General features: G+C 38.7%; 1 protein-coding gene across 13 annotated transcripts in view; it reads right to left on the reverse strand.

Moving 5' to 3' along the window:
• Pvf1 (PDGF- and VEGF-related factor 1) overlaps nucleotides 1-21374 on the reverse strand; it is a 75269-nt gene that overhangs the window by 16524 nt on the left and 37371 nt on the right. For 9 of the 13 annotated variants that reach the window (XR_012411792.1, XM_073977528.1, XM_073977527.1 and 6 more), the window contains exon 2: nucleotides 9629-10128. Coding sequence is in view for 11 of the 13 variants with exons in the window: in XM_073977528.1 (XP_073833629.1) it covers nucleotides 9629-9961 (333 nt within the window). In the remaining 2 variants the exon portion in view is untranslated. The remainder of the gene's footprint in view (nucleotides 1-9628; nucleotides 10129-21374) is intronic. The other 4 variants (XR_012411793.1, XM_073977531.1, XM_073977526.1 and 1 more) reach the window with 1 other exon arrangement.

Consider the following 21374-nt stretch of genomic DNA (forward strand, 5'->3'; position numbering starts at 1 on the left):
TACCAGATTAAACGTAGCAAATAAGATACGAATAGACACAACTCGGAAATTGGATATCGGTAAGCTGTAATCACAACAGATAGCCACAGCATATTCCACTCAACTGACCCAACTGCTTAATCAAAGCACTCCTCGTCCCGATAACATATCAGCACAATGGCAAATTATTTCCCACTCCATGTAAACAGCCGTAAAATCCATACTTGGATTCCAGAGACCTCCACCAAGGAATCCATGGTATGACCAGGAGTGTCGTGCTGCTACTGAAGAGAAAAATGCGGCATATAGGGCTACTCTACAATAAGTAGCAACGCGTAGCGCACGAGAGAGGTATCGGGAGAAGAGGAGAGAGGAGAAACGTCTTTTCCGCAGGAAAAAAAGAGAGATGGAAAAGCGGGAGTTTGAAAAAATCAAGATTTACAGGAGCCAAATGAAGTCCGTAAATTCTACCAAAGAGTGAAACATCAAAATGGGTGGCTTTGGTACAGTCACATCCTCCTGTAGGGACCAGCAAGGTAATTTGGTAACTGATGCAGATAGTGTGCTAAGGATATGGAAAGATAATTTTTCCGAACTGTTGCGAAGTCGACGAAGATACCACAGATCCAATCCCAGAAGATGGTATTGAATGCATACCACCCGGCCAAGATGAGGTAAAGACAGCAATAAACAGGCTGAAGAATAATAAGGCAGCAGGAGCCGATGGCCTACCAGCAGAGCTGTTGAAAACCGGAGGCGACACGCTGATAAGGTGTATGCATCAGCTAGTTAGCACCATTTGGCGGGAAGAATGCGTACTCGACGATTGGAACCTGAGCATCCTGTGTCCCGTCCACAAGAAAGGAGATAATACTGTATGCTCTACCAATAGGGGTATAAGTCTTCTTCCTATTGCCTACAAGATAGTATCAGGGATATTGTACGAACGAATAAAGCCTATGGTCAACGAGATAATTGGGCCATACCAATTGACCAGATATTTACCCTGCGGCAAATCCTGAAGAAGACCCAAGAGATGCAGATCGACACCTAGCACCTTTTTGTCGATTATAAAGCAGCCTTCGACAGCCCGCTGCTGTCTGAATTTGGTATCCCCGCAAAGCTCATCCGGCTTTGTAAAATGACTCTAACTGACACGAGGTCCTCAGTTAAAATAGGAAAGAACCTCCGAAGAGTTTTGTATCAAACGAGGTTTCAAAAAAGGAGGCAGCCTTTCGTGTGATCTCTTCAACATCCTACTGGAAAATGTTATACGAGAGGCAAACGTCAAAAGAAGTGGCACAATCTACACCAATAGCCACATGTTACTTGCTTATGCTGATGATATAGACATCATGGGACGATCAGTAAAATAAGTAACCGATACCTTTATGAAGGTCGAAGGAGAGTCTGCTAAAGTGGGTCTGGCGATAAACGCGAGAAGACCAAGTTAATGGTGTCGACGCGCAATGCGTCCATAGAGCTCGGACCAACTGTTGAAATTGGTTCACATAATTTTGAGTTAATAAAAGACTTCTTCTACCTCGGCGCCATCGCAAACACAAACAAACAACCTCAGTTGTGAAATAAAAAGAAGAATTATATTGGCGAACAGCTGCTACTTTGGCTTAAGTAAACGGTTTAAAAAACAAAGCCACAACTCGTCAAACAAAAGTAACACTTTGCAAAACACTGATACTATCCGTGATAATGTATGGCTCCGAAGCATGGGTACTTGCAAAAGCGGACAAGGCAGGGCTTGGTGTGTTTGAGAGAAAAATTCTTCGAAAGATCTACGGACCAATCTGCGTTGATGGTGAATATCGACGTCGTATGAACCACGAGCTGTATCTGCTATACCACGACATCAGTATAGATAAACGTATCGAGAACAACGATTGCCATGTCATAAGAATGAGTGATGGTGAACCCGCTAAAGAGGCGTATAGATACGGGCGGTAAACGTAGAACTGGCAGGCCAAGGAATCGATGGAGCAAACAAGTGGAAAAAGAGATGAGAAGGCGCGGTATTCCAGGGAGCGAACCAACAAATGGAGAGAACTGGAGACATTTTCTTAGCTCGGCTTATAGAACAAATGTTCTGTAATGGGCCAGCTAAGTAAGTAAGTATTTTATATTTGATATTTTGTATTATAGATTTTGATTAGTTTGAATTTTTTAATAATTTGTTGTGTAGAGAATTCAAATTACCTTTCGAAACGAAGGCAGCAGTGTATTGACGTACGACTTTTTTTTATTTTAAATGATAATTGACATATTATCACGTTCTGGCTGGCAATTGTTTTTGGTTATTGTTGTTGCTGTTGTAGCTGATGTATGAATGGTCGTTCCGATAGAAGAAGTGGCTAGAAACACGGCTTATTAACTATTCATTTCACTTTTCTCCTGTTTGAACATTTTTTTGTTCTACCTTTAGAATACCAGCTGTTATGACTCACCCACCTGATCATGACGGAGGTGTTAATAACTGAATGCTAATTTTGTTGAGGCAATTACAGTTCAACGATAAACTTTTAAACTATTGACAAATTTAATTGATATTGGAACGGGAAATAAAATTACACGATAATTTGGAAATTGTTTGTAAGTATTGATATGATTTTAATTAGGGCAGTTTGCAATTATTGGTAGGAACGAAGGATGTTTCAGGGGAAAAACCTCAATCATATATGTATTTAGAGTAAAATTTAAATCACTGATTGTACCTTTGAGACACTGAACACCTCCATTTGTATTGATTTTTTCAATTCATATATAAGTCAAGAAGAATCCACCGATTTTATATTTCAACAACGCAATTTCTTTTCCCCATAACTTCCTTGTTATCTCTTAATTTGCTTAGAATAGCAAATAATGACAAATAATTTTGTTCTAAGAAAACTTTCTTTAGATCTCATTTTTTAATTAACATTTTTAAATTTGTTTACATATAAATGGTTTTTAAATAACAAATATGTTATTATATTGTTTAATTAATTTAACAAAAATTGACAAACAAATTAATAGCTCATTTAAGATAACGGTACGAGATAAAAAACGGAAGAAAGTTGGAATATTTGCGTCATTCGGATGTGGCCAAAAGTTTATTTACATTATTCACCTTTTTGTTTTGACATTGACTCAGATCAACACGGTAATTAACAATTTTTGCAATCTCTGCAAAAAAATCCCTTGTTTAAATATTGTAATTTTTTTTTGTAGTTTTTGTTTGTCATTGTTATTATATTTGTGTCGCCAATAAAATTAGTTAGTTTTTTGTTTATTGCGTTGGTGGTGACAAATTAAAATTTCCAATGATGCAATAACATCAGCATTCCATTAAGGATGGATGCTCGCTATTCTACTTGCATTTGAATGAGGTTTTAAGCCGCACTAAGTGCAAGTTGCGGTTGTTTGCTGTTGCATTTCAATGGAATTTTAAATGGGATCAACCAGACAGGTGGCTTGGCTGGTCAGCAGCAGTTGGCGCATTCGAATAATGATTTTGTTTCATTAAGTAATACGTGTTATTACAGTAATTGACAGATAAAAGAAGAAGAACTTTGAGGGAACGCTGTTTGTAGATATGGCAACGTTACTTACTTAGCTGGCCCATTACAGAACATTTGTTCCATAGACCGAACTAAGAAAAGATCTCCAACTCTCTCTGTTTAGTGCTTCGCTTTCTGGAATACCGCGCCTTGTCATCTCTTCATCCACTTGTTTGCGCCATCTATTCTTTGGCCTGCCAATTCTGCGTGCACCGCCATGTGGTTCGGATTTATACGCCTTTTTAGCGGGTTCATCATCGCTCATTCTTATGGCATGGCCTAGCCAACGCAATCGCTGCATCTCGATACGTTTAACTATATTGATGTCGTTGTATAGCAGATACAGCTTGTGGTTCATACGACGTCGATATTCACCGTCAACGCAGATCGGTCCGTAGATTGTTCGATGAATTTTGCTCTCAAACACGCCTGCTTGCGCAAGTACCCAGGCTTCGAAACCATACATCAGCACGGGTAGTATCAGTGTTTTGTAAAGCGTTATTTTTGTTTGACGAGTTGTGGCTTTGTTTTTAAAGTGCTTACTTAAGCCAAAGTAGCATCTGTTGGCCAATACAATTCTTCTTTTTATTTCACAACTGATATCGTTTGTTGTGTTTAGGGCGGTTCCGAGGTATTCGAAGTCTTTTACAACCTCAATATTATAGGAACCAACTTCAACAGTTGGTCCGATCTCTATGGACGCATTGCGCGACGACGCCATTAACTTTGTCTTCTCGCCGTTTACCGCCAGACCCACTTTAGCAGATTCTCCTTCGATCTTCGCAAAGGTATCGGTTACTTCTTTTACTGATCGTCTCATGATGTCCATATCATCAGCATAAGCAAGTAACATGTGGCTATTGGTGTAGATTGTGCCACTTCTTTTGACGTTTGCCTCTCGTATAACCTTTTCTAGGAGGATGTTGAAAAGATCACACGAAAGGCTGTCTCCTTGCCTGAAACCTCTTTTGGTACAAAACTCTTCGGAGAGGTTCTTTCCTATGTTAACTGAAGATCTTGTGCCGAATGAGCTTTGCGGGGATACCAAATTCAGACATTGCTTGGAATACCTTTGAACGTAGCGGGCTGTCGAAGGCTGCTTTATAATCGACAAAAAGGTGGTAGGTGTCCATCTGCATCTCTTGGGTATTCTCCAGGATTTGCCGCAGGGTAGATATCTGGTCAATGGTGGACTTGCCAGGTCTAAAACCGCATTGGTATTGTCCATTTATTTCGTTGACCATGGACTTTAGTAGTTTGCACAATATCCCTGACACTATCTTGTAGGCGATAGGGAGAAGACTTATGCCCCTATAGTTGGAGCATAAAGTCTTATCTCCTTTCTTATGGACGGGACACAGGATGCTCACGTTCCAATCGTCGGGTACGCGTTCTTCTTGCCAGATGGAGCTATCTAGCTGCTGCATACACCTTATCAACGTGTCGCCTTCGGTTTTCAACAGCTCGGCTGTTCGGCCATCAGCTCCTGCTCCCTTATTATTCTTCAGTCGGTTTATAGCTGTCTTTACCTCATCTTGGCAGGGTGGTATACATTCAATACCGTCTTCTGGGATTGGATCTGTGGTATCTTCGTCGACTTCGCTACTAATGGATACCAACAGTTCGGAAAAATGCTCCTTCCATATCCTTAGCACACTATCTGTATCAGTTACCAGATTACCTTGCTGGTCTCTACAGGAGGATGTGCCAGTTCCAAAGCCTTCAGTTTGATGTATCACTCTTTGTTAGAATTTTTGGACTCCATTATGTCTCCTGTACATCTCGATTTGTTCACACTCCCGCTTTTCCATCTCTCTCATTTCCTGCGGAAAAGACTTTTCTCCTCTCTCCTTTTCTCCCGATACCTCTCTCGTGCTCTACGCGTTGCTACTGATTGTAAAGTAGCCCTATATGCCGCATTTTTCTCTTCGGTAGCAGCACGACACTCCTGGTCATACCATGAATTCCTTTGTGGAGGTCCCTGGAATCCAAGTATGGATTTTGCGGCTGTTTGCATGGAGTGGGCAATGTTTTGCCATTGTCCTAATATGTTATCGGGACGAGTAGTGCTTTGATTAAGCAGTTGTGTCAGTTGAGTGGAATATGCTGTGGCTATCTGTTGTTGTGATTGCAGCTTACCGATGTCCAACTTCCGTGTTGGGTCTGTTCGCACTTTGTTTGCTACGTTTAATCTGGTACGTACCTTTGACTGCAACAAGGTAGTGGTCCGAGTCTATGTTTGTACCTCGGAAAGATCGTACATCCAACACGCTCGATGAATGTCTTCCATCTATCACAACATGATCAATTTGATTACTTGTTCTTTGATTTGGCTACAGCCAGGAGCCTTTATGAATATCGAGATAAATCTGGTACTGCTAACTACCATGTTTCTTGCAGCTGCAAAGTCTATCAGCCTCATACCATTGTCAGATGTTTCACTGTGGAGACTGAACGGTCATAAGTTTCTCCTAAGCGCTCGTAAAATATATCTTTGGTCTGTTCGTCCTTGTCTTCAGTGGGAGCATGAGCGCAAATAAAGCTGATGTTGAAGAATTTTGCTTTAAATCGAATTGCAGCGTGTCTTTCATTCACTGGGGTGAAGCTGGAGACCAGATGTTTTAACCTCCGACCAACTACAAATCCGCAACCAAACTCATGCTTTGTGTCATGGCAGCTATAATACAATGCGTCACCTTTAGGTGTTGTTGTGACGCCTTTCCCGTTCGATCGTATTTCCTGTATGGCAGTAATGTCGGCCTTGTACTTTTCAAGTACATCTTCTCATGGTATAAGTAAAGAGGTAGATTTAAATGAAAAAATCTATAGAACCCTTGTTTTTCTTGAATTCCTAAAACTTCAAAATAAAAGCAACAAGTGGGTTTATTTACAATGCATTTTTTGAGCATTTTATAAAAAACGCAAAAAATGAATGAAGAGTTAAGTTTTCTCCACATAATCGAGTTGTGAATATGATAAACTGATTGTTTCAATGCAAATCTCACCAATTTCGTCCAAACAAATGGTCTAAAACAATTTCAAAAATCATCGAATTCGATTGTTTTTTAAAATTGTTTGGCATACTATTCAAACACCACACACACCTACACAGTTTGTTTACATTGTTTTGAAGTTTTAGGCATACTCGAATGAAAAAAATTAAATTGACATAAAGCTTTGGCTAACCTTTCTTATTAAGCCATGCATCTTCTATAAAGAGTGCGAACATTCCAGGCGCAGATTCGCAGATCATGGTCTAGTGTTGGGCAATCTCGTTCATTGAGCGGATCGATCTATTTAATTCCGTTCACCAAAAAGATCCGGGTCTCTCACTTCGTTCGTTCATAATTCTCTTTTAAAAATCGTTCATGGTTCCTCTTTTCTACATTGATTGTTTTGTGTGTGCCAGTTTGTGATGCCTGCGTTAACGCAGCTTGTGTGAGTTTGTTTGTGTGCAAAAAATTGTGGTGGTTTTCTGAACGTGGTGGTGGTGATTGGTGAATTGGTGATTGGTGGTGATTTTGAATATGAACGAAAGAAGCAAAAATAACGAGATGAACGATATGATCTAATGAACGATATGACCTATTGAACGATATCAGCTAACAGAACCATTGATTGTGTTGTGTTTGATAATTTGTGATGCTTGAGCTAACGCAGCGTGTGTGAGTTTGTGTGCATAAAAAATGTGGTGGTTTTCTGAACGTGGTGGTGGTGGTTTTGAATATGAACGAATGAAGCTAAAAGAACGATATGAACGATATGATTTACTGAACGATATGAGCTAACTGAATCATTGATTGTTTTGTGTGTGCAAATTTGTGATGCTTGCGCTAACGCAGCTTGTGTAAGTAGATTTTGTGTGTAAAACTAATTATGGTGGTTCTACTGCTAATTTTGTAAGCAGCAATGTCTTGGCCATCAGGCATCTAAATGAACGACATAAACGAATGTGGTAGATACGGATCCGTTCGTTCTTTTCACGGAATCGTTCCTTGGAACCGGTTCGTTCATGAACGACACAACTCTATCATGGTCCTTAAAACGTTTGCGGGGGTCGTCAACTTTTGGGGGATTTGTTTTTCTTTTCTTTCGTTTTTTCTTAGTAGGCTGTTTTTCTAGAGGAGGGTTACTAACCCGACACCCAAACCCAGGTTTTTTACGTTCTTATGGGTGAACGCGCGGCACATGTTAACTCACTACCTGTAACGCGTGTTTAAGGCAGTTCCCCAGGTGACACCACGGGGAGGTCAGTGTCCACTTGAGATGAAAGAGGGACCAAGATAAATCCTGGGCTTTGCCATGTTAAAGCCGGTCAGGACCGTTCCTTGGTATCTTCCATCCCCTACATCAACGTTATCAGAAATAGCAACCCTACCTTTAGCGCCTCATCGAATCCGAAATCCGTTTCAGATAATTTGGAGTAGGGCTACATCGACGTAGTAGGTTGTCTTAACTCTCCTGGGGCTGGATTCTTGTTCTATGAAAATTTGAAATGAAAAATATTTCCTTTATAATTTTTTTCATTTGACAGTTTTCTCCTTTATAAAAGTTTTCAGTTCACATTGTCATAGAAACAGAATTGAGCCCCTGTACTTGATGTTAACAAATTATGGAAGATCGATTATATTCGCTTTCCCGATGCCCGTGGTTATATAGCTGCGGGCAAGATATTGATATTTGAGTATTGAAGGTTGAATTTACTTCATTATCTTTTTCATACCCTAAAGGCCTTGGTACATAAGAAGCCTCGTATGCTTGCCTCTGATAAAAAAATAAAGGCGAACCAATTTTCGAATTCTTTTATTTTTTTCTTCTTTTATCAGAAGCAAGCAGGAGAAACTTCTTATGTACCTAGGCCTTAACACTTTCCCAGGTGAGACAATGAGAGTTTTCCCCTTTAAAGTTTAAAAAGAAAATCTGTGATAAGTTCCTCCCATCTGCTAAAATCTGAAATTTAATGCCAACATTGTTATAATTATGACATAAATTTGTAACATTCCCATCCATTATCGTTTAAAGGCAAATGTGCAAAATTGTCCATTCGGAGCAGCATAAAACAGCATGAGATGTTGGCTCGTTAATCGGTGGTGCCCTCGCTGTTTTATATTCGCGCACATTACCTCTCAACATTTAAATGGAGTTTAATTTTAGGTTCTAATTGTTTTTTCCTTGAGATTTAAAAATAAACTTTTAACATTCCGTAAAAATGATTATTATTACAGATTCGTGTTGGTTTATTATAACACGTACGGCGAAGACAAAGATTATGGTTATTAGAGGGGGTCGTGAATAAAGTTAAATTATTTGGAAGATTTTTTGGGAGGAGGATTTGGTAACCGGTGAGGGTCAGGCCAGTTGTTACATCCATTAAAAAAGAGAATTTTTGATCAGCTATCTACTTTGAGATGGGTACCACCGTGGTGCAATGGTATGCACACCCGCCTTGCACCCTAAAGGTCGTGGATTCGATTCCCAGGTAAGACAACATCAAATTTTCAACGGTGGCAAATTACCCCTCAGTGATGTTGGCGACATTTCCTGAGTATTTCAGCCTTGTAAAACTTCTCTACAAGTGGTGTCTTAGGACACGCCGTCTGGACTCGGCAATAAACAGTAGGTATCATATCATTGAGCTAATATGAATCGGGCTGCACTCATTGATATGAGAAAAGTCTCCCTTGTACCATCTGGGATGTTTGTGGAACAATTATTATCTACTTTGAGAGATTGCAACAAAATGTTGGATATATGAAATTAAGCCTAGGCTGAGGAACTGACAATCTAGGGCAGAGGTGCTCACATTGAATATGTGTTTCTCCGTTGCAGGCCAAACACCGACTGATGCTTACTCTCAATTTACGCTACCGTAAAGAAATGAGCAGCCCTAATCTAGGGACATTTGTCAGTCTCTTATTAAGAGACGTATCCCATGAAATTTGTAGATATATTAAATAAGCTTTTTGCATATAAAATCTTCAAACTCTTCAAAGTCTCCCGCAACTATTAAACATCCACGTATAATACTAAGTGGAAATATTCCATGCGCAAAATATAAAATAACAAAAAATAAAAAAAAAACAATTTTTGTAACTTACCGGATCTGTTTCATTTTCTTCCAATAGCTTCAGATTTGTATCTGTATCTTTAGCTTCAGCAGCCGCAGCACCAGTAGCACCACCAGACGCATTTATATCCGCTTTTGATGTATTGTATACAAAACGTTCATTTGCACCAACTGCTGCCTGGGCCATCATAGGACACAGGAGTAGAATACAGCAGGCAAATAAGAAGATGAACCGGTGGTGGCGTTGCACTGGCTGCATTGTTGTAAAGTGTGGTAAAGATCTCGCCGAGGTAATAATGTTTCTGCGACTTGATGCAGCTACAGAAGGAGAAGAACACCAACTTTTTTGCTTTATTTGAGACATAATACTATATTTTGTTGTTGTTGGTTTTGTGTTGATGTTGTTGCGTTTTATTTGTGTTTTAATAATTATCACAGTTGTTTGTTTTTATAGTTTGTTGTTTCTTTTGTTTTTTTTTTGAGATTCTTCTTGTATTTGCTTATGGATGTAATAACAAATAACAAAACGATCTGGAAAAAATAAGTAAAAACAAGTAAGAACAGACTATAGTCGGACGGGGCCGACCATGTGATACCCTATACCACTATCCCTGTGCACTAGCTTTCCGGGCTAGCTGTTATAAGATGTGCATTAGAAATTTTACCAATTTTCACACAAAAGTTTTGATCAATTTAACCCGCTAAATATTATCCGATCATACCGTTGACTTGCACGCTACTTCTTCATCTCAAACCAAAACTACGTTTAAAATTTCGCGCCGATCGGACTATTATTGCGACCTACAGAGCGGCTACAAAATCGAGCAAAAATTTTGTTTTTGGTCCATTTCATCCCTTTAACATTTCACGATCATCGCCAAAAACTAATCAGTTCTATTCTGGTCCAAACCCGACCTCCATACTAAATTTCGTGACAATCGGTCCATAATTGCGGCCTCTAGCTTGATTACAATTTTTAATGGACGGACAGACGGACGGACGGACGGACGGACGGACGGACACACATCGCTAAATCGCTTTATCTCGTCGAGATATGAAGTTTGGTATACCACATGAGGGGTCTACGACGAATATTTCGCGGCGTTACATGAATTTTTGGGAAAACAAACTTATTATACCCTTTTCCACATTGTGGTATAGGGTATAACAAGAAATAAGTATTATGGATGTGGAGGGTATACGAAGTTACTTATTTATTAAGTGCGGTGTAGAAGGTGTAAAATCTGGAATATAATTTTAGCATTTTCTGGAATAAACAGGAACAAAGTTTCCACTTCGTTGGTTATCGTGTCCCCCAGAAATTTTATTTCGTCGCCTTAGGATTGTTTAGAGATTTTGGTTTATTAAGTCAGGAATCATGGTCAACGATAAATCTTTCAATGTGAACTACCTTAATATTGATCACCTATTAGTAGATTAAGTAGATCAGCTGATTAACAACTGTTGTTTTAAGAAATGTTATCGTTATGATTAAGAATAGATTAAGTAAACTAAATCTGGGATTAAGTACCGTTATGTTTACTATATATGGACGATGATTATGAAAATATAGTCAGAAGTTATTGTACAATGTCACTTTTTTGGGGCCACGTCACCATCAGTCATTAAGTTACGTCGTTAACTAATTACACAACTGCAATTCCGCATACAAATACAACCCTTCTGGCTTTTTTCAATGATTAGCGAAGTTGGTTGCAGTTGTTAGCACCTGAACAATAATTTTAATTTACAATCAAGCAATGGCATTTTAACATCTTTACTTTTCCGATAAATCGTTGACATGGATGGATGTAATTGCTTGATGGATCCTTAGAGTAAAGTGCGATACACACCATCTGTTTTGCTTAAATAATCGCTTACTTGTCATATGGAACTAAATCAATGTAGTACGAATGGACACAACACGGAAGTTGGACATCGGTAAGCTGCAATCACAACAGATAGCCACACCATATTCCACTCAACTGACCCAATAGCTTAATCAAAGCATTCTTCGTCCCGTTAATCAGCACAATGGCAAAATATTGTCCACTCCATGGGAACAGCCAAGGTCCAATCCCAGAATGGTATTGAATGTATAGCGCCGACCGAGATGAGGTAAATACAGCAACTGAACTGAAGAATAATAAGGCAGCAGGAGCCGATGACCTACCGCCGAGCTGTTCAAAACCAGAGGCGACACGCATACCTGCCGAATGGAACCTTAGAACTTCCAAGACACTGCTGTAGCCACTTGTTATATTCTTACTGGTCGAATATCTGGAACTATGCTTAATTTCCTATCAGAGATGACGACGAGATGAACGAACTTCGCCGTATGAACCTTAGCAAGTCCAGATGTACATTGATGAAAGTAAATAAATTAGTCAGTAAAGTTACAACATTGGAACCGGTAGTAGTAAATTGTGGACTACGGGAGAATAAATGATCAGACATCTGCCATTGTTTAACGGTGTGTTTTTACAGATTCAACGAGTTGCGAGTGTTATTTTAGCCGACAATTTATTGAGCACCCCGATAGCGACCGAGCGATAAGAAGTGTTTTACGTAGTTTCTGATCTCTCCCAGGCGTGGAGGAACCACCACAGTTTACGATGAGAGATGTTGCAGATGTTATACTAGACGCAAAAATAATCCAAATCGCTTGGATCTGCTGGAATTCCAATGGAGATGCTAAAACAGCTGGGTGTACCCGGAGTCGAGTATCTAAACAAAGTCGGCACATAAGCGGAATGAATGCTGCAGGTAATAATAGCCGCTTAATGAAAGCGTTATTAGATTAAAAATCTCCCACAGGGCTATTTAGTTGATAGAAGGGATACAACATAAAGATAGAAAATTACTATAGTAGGTCGTTATATCATAGAAGACACCTTTAGGAGGCCTTCTGTCTATTGAAGACATCTTTAGGAGGAATTTTACTTAAAGGGGTTTTCTTTAAATTTAGCACCTCTTAAAGTGATGTTCTATAGGTGTAAGATGTACTAAAACCCTTAAAGTGAGACTATATGAACTAAATGGTATCTTCTAGAAAAATATGACTTCTTAAAAGGGTTTATTATAGATAGAAGTCCCCCTAAAGTGTCTTCTATATGTAGAGGACGTCTTAAGGAGGTCATCTCTATATTGTATATTTCCTACTTAACCCAGATATGCCCAGTGTCCTATATATAGGAAACAAAAAATTCTTTTCATGACATGCCTGACATGCTTTATCAAAGTAACGTTTTTATTTCTGACCTCAAGGATATGGATAGAAATACATCTGAACACTATTTCGGAGGGGCCCAGTACAAAAAATTTTAATTTTTGTGAGAAAAATATAGAAAAAATGTGTAAAAAATGATCATGGTCACTATCAAGCCTTGAGCATATCTGGGTTAATAGATCAAATATCTATAGGAGGAAGTTAAATCACATAAGGCACCTTTAAGAGGCCGTCGGTTTATAGAAGACGCCTCTATGTAGTAGGTCTTATATCAAAAGAAGGCTCATTTAGATAGAAGAACTCTTAAAGAGGTCTTCTAGGGTTACAAGATGTACCCCTTGAGGACGTCCTATCTATAGAAGTCATCTGTAGGAGGAATTATACTTAAAGGAATCTTCGTTAGATATACGATCTGCGAGAGGGGTCTTTTCCAGATAGGAGACTTCCTAGAGTTGACTTCTATGGATTAAGTGATCTTCGATAGATGTAAGACGTCCTAAAATCTACCGAATATCTCCTAAGAGAGTGTTTCATGTATAGAAGATATCCTGAAGAGGTGTACTGTGTATAGAAGACGTTTTAGACCCGTTGGAATGTATTCTATATAGCAGAATACTTAAAGGGTTTTCTTTATATGGAAAACATCATAAAGGGGTCCTTTCTCTATAAAGTACATAAATACGGGTTCCCTCCGTAATTGACATTCTAAGGGATTTTCTCTTTATAGAAAAGTTCCTATATTTATGTTCTCAATAGGAGACGTCAAACAAGTTTTATTTTTTTAGTTTGATTTTTCTCTCCAGAGAATACCTCCTCCCTCCGGTACTGTTTAACCTCTACCTTTCTGCAATTCAGCGTCCTCCCGACTGCATTGAACTAATTAAATACGAGCATTGTTGATAACGCTAGCGTTGTGAGTTTCTCCACTCGAGGAATATGGGTCAATAATTCCGACAACTAATTATCCCAAAGTTTTGGGGGTCACATTCTGCGATAAGATGAGGTCCTCAGGTCCCTAGCCGGCAGGGATAAGGTGAAAATTAGAAACAAGGTCTTCAAGTTCCTAGCCGCAACACTTCGGGAGCAGATAAACAATTTTGAAAAACTACATACAACACGACAGATCGGTCTGTGGTAAGCTATGCTGAACCAGTGTGGTTTGAGGAGGCTAAGATCTTGTGCCCTCTGGACAACAATGTTGTCGATGTTGGTTACTATAGGCAATTCCATTCAACTTACCATATACTCAAAAAAGAGCTTAATGATCTAGAGAGATAAATGTCAAAAAATACAAAGGAGAACCTATAGATCAACAGACATATTTTAATATGTATGAGTAGTATTCATATTGATACAGTCGCGAAGGCTATAAGAGTGTGTCGTATGAATATCGTCTTCAGAGAACTTCCGTGGCGGCGGATAAACAATAGCTGCCTCAACAAACGAGAGTTGTTTTGGCACAACTAAAATCCGGTTGGTATAACCGCCTGAATTCCTTCTGGGTCACCAGTCCTGAGCTATTCACAGTCGTACTGGTTGTTGTTAAAGCAGCATAGAAACTTTAATCGGCAGGCGCGGGCCGAAACACTTTTGGTTTCAGGTAAACCGATACATAGAATCCGTTGCCTTGGGATTGAGTCTACTGGTAGTAGTCTTTGCCTACGAAGCTTTGTAGAGGCTATATTTTGTGGGCTTCTAGTCCCGGACTCTGCAGTCTAACTGGTAGTTGTCTTTAGCTACGAAGCTGAGAAGAGACTATATTCTGTGGGCCACCAGTTCCGGGTACTTTTGAGTCCAACTGGTAGTAGTTTGCTACGAAGTCGGCAGAGACTTTATTCTGTGGGATAACAGTCCTGGACTCGTATGTCCATGTGGTAGTAGTCTTTGGCCACGAAGTTGAGCAGATACTATATTCTGCCACCAGTCCCTGACTCCTGAGTCCAATTGGTAGTAGTCTTGGCTACGAAGTCGACAGAGGCATTTCTCTGAGGGTTACCAGTCCCGAACTATTTGGGTGTCAGGAGCCCCTAGGTCCTGGCAGTTTGATGCAGGTCCCTGTTCGGAGCATCGCGGTGGCTGTGATTTAAATCCAAATCGTGGGTAGAGTTTCGGCTCGAATATGGAGTTGCATTAGATAGGCTCCGCCCCAAACCAAGGAGGTGAATATGCCCAAATTAGTAGGAACAAATTTGTACTCGCACTTCGGTGTTGGGGGCGCTGATGGATTCATTCTTTGCGTCCGCAACGTTGGTTTAGACCGGAAGTTAGTTACCCACGTTAATCCTGACATATCTGTGCCACGACTAATGACTTAAAGCAGGACATCTGTCGAGCATGCAGTAATAGTCCGCATGATATTGGACTTGTCCAAACGTTATATCGTTGTAAATGGACCGCAAGGAGTATTTTCGGTAAAAATGTCTTAATACTCCTCCTTAAACACTAAACATTTTGAATTTTTGATGTGCAAAGTTTCGGCCAAATCGGATTCTGACAGCGTTACGGTGTTTTGGGTCATTATCTCAGGAAATATGGACATTCTGCTGAAAAAGTGTAACGTCGTAATAGGGTACCCTAAGGAATACCTGCCACAAAAAAATTAAAACGATCCGAACGATTGAAAACTATCCTTAAACTGCACTTATGCGAAAAATTTGACATTCTCGCTGTTCCCTCCCTACCTGTTGTCTAAATAATTGTTTATCGACCTTCCAAAATCTTCTGTGATCTTTGTGGTTAGTGCCAACCTTCCTTAATAAACTCCACTCGTAACGCTAACATAATGCAACTCGACTATTTTTACATGGCCTATACGAGAGGGAGCATTAACATGTTTCCGGTTAATCCCTACTATTCCCATCTATAATTTATGATAATATGACAGCTACATATGCGAGCTAGATTTTTGGAGCAGATTAGGTGATGATTTTAGTTTTGACGGGGTTGGATGCCGCTTGCGATGTTATCTGCTGGTGATGTTTATTGATAAACATAATTCATAAATATATCAAAAAGATATGGAACTCAAGCACATATCTAAACAGCGATGCCAAAGGTGGGTGGAGGGGAGACAACAACAGGTGTTGTTGACAGTGATAGTCGTCACCTTCGTTACATTTTGGGGTGAAGCAAAGCGTTCCGTGATTAAAAAAAAACTAATAAATAATTTGGGGCTAAGTATTTTTGTTTTTCATTAAAATTTTAGTTCAATTGACTAAATGTATGGGCTTTTATGCCACACACACCATTGATTGGAGTGCTGTAGGTATGGCTATGTTGGTTTCTTTTGCTTGACATTGATACAATATTGCTGTGTCCATTACATTGTTGTTGTTGTGTCAGGCCCATATTTTTGTTATCATTAAGGTTAAATAAACTGAATTGAATTGATTGCGACAGCAAACTAAAAAAAGTAATAACAATAATAACAAGCAAGAACACCAACAACGAGTTCATTTACCAATAAATTGTTTGTTGTAAAGTTTATAATAATATTTATTTGCATTTACCATCATATGTACATTGCCATGGTGGAATTGTGCGGTGCTCTTGTGTTGTTGTTGCAGTTTTTTGCAATGTTTATTATTGTCGCTCCTTTTGCTGCAATCAATTCATTTGTTAACATAAAACAGATACATGCTTTGCTATGTGGAGCCGCTATTGCGTGAATATCTTCTCAAGGGCACAGTGGTGAAATGTATTTGCCATATGGTCAGTCGTAGCACATGAAATAATATTATGTTGGTAAGTAGTTTCTAGAATTGAGTTCATTAGTCAGCAGTGAAAATCGAGTGGGGAATTGAGAAATGTAGCATTCTTTGGCGAGGATTTGGCATGTGATGTCTACATATCCCATTCACCCGAAATATAGCTCGATTGTGCCCATAAAAATCCTATTCAAACAAGCCCCAGTGTGTCCAATCGACAACTCGTCGATAAATGGACATTTTTTATTGACATTCTATAATTATTATATAAAACTAGCGGACCCGGCGAACTTCGTCTCGCTATTAAGGAATAAAATTTCATACAAAAACTCAATTTTCGATTTTTCCAATTTTCTGACTTTTCCAGAGAGATTTTCCAAAATTTTCTTCCGTAAAGACCTTCTCCTCGAAAATACGAATAACTGACAAAAATTTTTACAGAAATCGGCCTAGCCGTTCTCATTTTATGAATTACTACACATTTTTTACACCATTAATATATATCACCAATATTTTTGAAAATTTAACATAGCTGAAGCCAAGGTTTACCCTTCTAGAACACGCGACTCGTGATTGTATATTGTACAAATTAAGTACTTTTGGATAAAATGAAATGTTTTTGGACGTGGCAAAAAATATTGGCCTTAAACGATAATTTGCGTGGAAGCTGTGGCTATATTTATGTTAAAAAATTGGTGAAAATGGGTTGAAGCCACCATGTCTTTTTTCGTTATCTCTCGATTTGTGAGTAAACCACACTTCCCTCGAGTTTCATGTCAAAGTAAAAGCAGAAGCAAACTAAATAAGGATCATCTCACTAATGTATTACTTTTCAAAATTTCGTCTGCTTCTACCATTAAATGATGCTGACATTTTGAAGCCAGATTTACAGTGTTTTTTGAAATTTTCTTCTAATTTCATTCCGCAAACAGGTTTTTCAAAAAACCATATATAGGATTGTAGTACTTGCGATTCTGAGTTATTTGATACGAATATTGTGAATGTAGTCTGCACAGCTTCATAGAAATCTGCATACAAAAGCGAAAATTTTGTGCGAACATTTTTCTAAAAATCATATTTTTCGGGCCTAATTTTAACAATTATTATTCGATTTCTTCGTACTTGATTGCACATTTTAGTTGTTTACGTTCCTGATCCAATAAATCATTCCCCGTGAAAATCCATCTACTAAAACGCGAGTTACATGAAATTCCAAAGTAGAAAAAGCATCTAAAATTGTTTTTGGAAATATCGCGTATTTTATCGCGTTTTCTACGGTTCGTTTCCACTGCAATGAAACAAATAGTACACCATCTTCGTTTTGGCGGAAACAGAGGTTTGAAAACTTCACTGATAAGGGAGCTACATTCATTTTATCCCAAAAAATAGTGTGTGATGCTACATCCACGGTTCTTGAGTCATCGCCTTAAATTAGATCTATATCGATATAGATTTTCATGGTGAACACTGAAATCGGATGCGGACAAAAATTGTATGCACTTTGCGCAAATTAGCCACATTTTATAGGTTTTTTAATGCTAGGGTGCAGCCGATGCTACATCTTAGCATCCAATGTAAATTTCGAAAAATATATTTAAATTAAAAGGTATGATCTTGCTGTACATGAAAATCACATGCGGACAAAATGATTTTGATAATTACGCGATTTACACGTATTTTAAAATGCATATAAATTAAAATGGGTTATTTGACCTCTGTTTCATAAGCTTTGAGATATATCCTCATCATTGGGTTGATAATAATAGGAAAGCTTTAATATGAATGTCAATAAAGCAAAATCCGTCTATTTTATTGGGAGATTTAAGCAAAATGAAGGAAGTATTCCTGTAGATTTTTTCCAATATTTTCTACTATATAATGCAAGTGAAAAAAGAGTTTTTCAAAAAAAAAATTCTTTTTTGACCAATATATGTGCTTATTTTGGCTGTAACATCAAAACTATAACACCAATCTGTACGATTGTAGTCTCATTTGATTCGCCGTGAAATTTTGATCCACAACTAATTTTTATGTAATTTTATGACCACTGAATGGGCCTTAATTTTGAAAAAAGTTGACTTATATCCAATAATTTATCAATTTAATGTACATTCCGCGAATTCTGTGTAACATTTTGCAGGTACAATACAATCTACTCGCTGTCGTCACTTCGAGATAACTTTTTTGTAACAATGGTGCTCATTAAAAAAATAAGCGTTTTTATAATATTTCCTTTCTTAAAAAGCGAAATAAAAGCGCCATAACTTTTGTCCGCAACAACCAAAAATTGGCTCGCGACCAGATTCGTTCTGGGAATTTTTTTCTTAACCTACATATCAAAAATCGTTGATGTAGCGCGAAAAAATTTATCCTTTTTTTCTGAAATGGAATATGAAATAATTGACAATATTCGTGATATATATATAGATTATATAAAATAGTCGGTATGTATAGCTTTGTTAATTTGTGTTTTAACTTATATTTTAACGAAAAATTGTGCGTTTTCATTTCTACCGATTTTTGCTGTTAACTAAAAAGAGTTACAAAAACCCTCCAATGAACTCCACTGTACACACCAACTTTCATCCTTTGTTCTGGACACATTTCTTTTTAATTGGCCATGTTGTAAAAGTATGAGTGAAATGCCAGCTATGCACATTGTTTATTTTCTTCTTTCTTGAACATCATCATCCTCATCAGCGTGGACGCTGTTATTCTCGTGCATTGCATATTAACTGACAATTAATTATGTTTGAGGTACAATATGCCGCCAATTTATTACTACTAAATGTATATTAGAGTGTTTCTCTTCTTTAAAAAATGTTTCAGAGTAATTTTTCCTTTAACAGATTCTAGTCTTACATTTTGCTGAGAATTTTCTTAGCGTAATATCTGAGCTACTGGGAGTATAAAAGTTAGAGTTACTCTAGTGTCCAAGGAAAAACTCTTCCAATTGGATTGGAAGAATTATGTGTTTGTGTTCCTATACTTTTTTCGCCATGGGGGCGGCAATAAATCCCGAAATGCCAACTCCGAACTCTTTTTTTGCTCCTTGGGGGGATAGAGTAGAACCGCGAGCCATGCATCTGTTTCACTTGCCAGATTTGCATCACCATATATCAACTTCGGTGAGATGTAATGGATTTAGGGAATGGGAGCACTTTTTATGTTGCTCACGTTCTAATCGCCTCCAGTACTACTGAGATAGGAGTTATGTTACTACATGCTGCGCAAAAGCACCTCCCAGCGTGTCTGCAGCTTCGTCGTCGCCGGAATACAAGACAGCCCTGCCCTCTCCCCAACAACAACACATGCTGCATTTTACACCCCAAGTTATTGTTCAGCACCCCGGAAATGCATCATTCCCGCAATTCAATTGCAACTGTCTCCACAACAAAGTCAGGGGAATAGTAGACTTTACGAGTCGAAAGAACATCATCACAGGTAATTGCAACTATGCGATGGTTACAACGTTCTGCGGAATGATCGCAAAAGAAGCGGAGGGGGGTGACTTGCCTACCTAGTATACCAGTCTGTCCAGTAGAGACCTATGTCGCTATTGACCTATACATGTAATGATAGTAAAGTGTAGGATTGCAGAGGTAGAGTTGCTGAATGAGTACATATAGCCGATGAATAGCTGTGCCTGGCGTTATATGCTCGACTAATGTTCGCTGTTGGATGGCAAATAACCATTCTAGACAATGACCAGACAATGACCTGACCTAGCAAATTGATAGCCCCAAAAGAATAAGAGGAGATTGGCCAGACACCAGTAGTGGAATTCTGTAACTCATTTTTTGAGTTACCGACAAAAATCGGTAAGATTAACACGCACGAATGAAAGTATCAATTAAAGTTGACAGCACTGTTGCTATCGGTAGGATTTAGCAACAGCTTTATTTTGGTTGTTAACTTAACTTACCGATAAATTTTGTTAATTACCGAAATTATAAGCATTTTAATTTTACCGAAAAATGAGTTACAGAATTCCACTACAGGTCTGATAAGTGACATCCCAACATTTCTCATGGGCCAGACCATCTCCCCATCATCGTCTCCATAAACAAACCACCCGACTTCATAACCTCTGACCGCTGTACTTTTCTGAACCATGGAAAAGCTGATTGGCGGGGGAGAATTTACTAATCACCGCTTCAGAGAGCTGTGGCTAGACCAACTGAGCAATATAATATTGGTTAAATAAACTACTTTCAACGGCATGACAGATCCGAAAAGATGTGCGTGTTATTTTAACCGGCAGTTTATAGAGTTCCCCGAGTGATATGGCGAAGAGTAATATGATACGCTGTATAAAAACCATCTCAGCTGAGATCCCTCTAGCGTCATCCGAAACGCGAAATCATCGAAAGGTCCACTCGAAATCGTAATGGTAATGCTTGAACAACTGGACGAACCTGCAGTTGAGTATTAACAAGTGTCTTCAGTCTATTTTTAGCCACCCATATTATACCAGAATCCTGGGGGCCTATTCTGTAACTTTTTAACAACTTTACTCATTGTATATTTTACAACAATTTCATTTGTTTGTTTTGTAGTTGTTACAAAAACAAAATAAATTTAAACAATATCGAAAGTTGTTAAAGCTTACAGAATAGTCCTACTGGAAAGGTCACCCTGCCACCGCTACTGAAGCCAGACAAGATGAAGATGCAATCAGAGGGGAATCGTACATGCTGATCTCCCTCCTACCGCCTATCTAGAGGCATTACTAATCCCCACAATTAGAAGTTTTTTCCTATCGTCGCACAGTGGAGTGAGATCCCAAAAAACGGAGATTAATTCAGGGAAGCATTTGGGTGGCCTAATGTTAATATTTT

The sequence above is a fragment of the Musca autumnalis genome, unplaced genomic scaffold (assembly GCF_047663935.1).
Source record: "Musca autumnalis isolate F117 unplaced genomic scaffold, ASM4766393v1 scaffold_3, whole genome shotgun sequence".
NCBI classification, from domain to species: Eukaryota; Metazoa; Arthropoda; class Insecta; order Diptera; family Muscidae; genus Musca; species Musca autumnalis.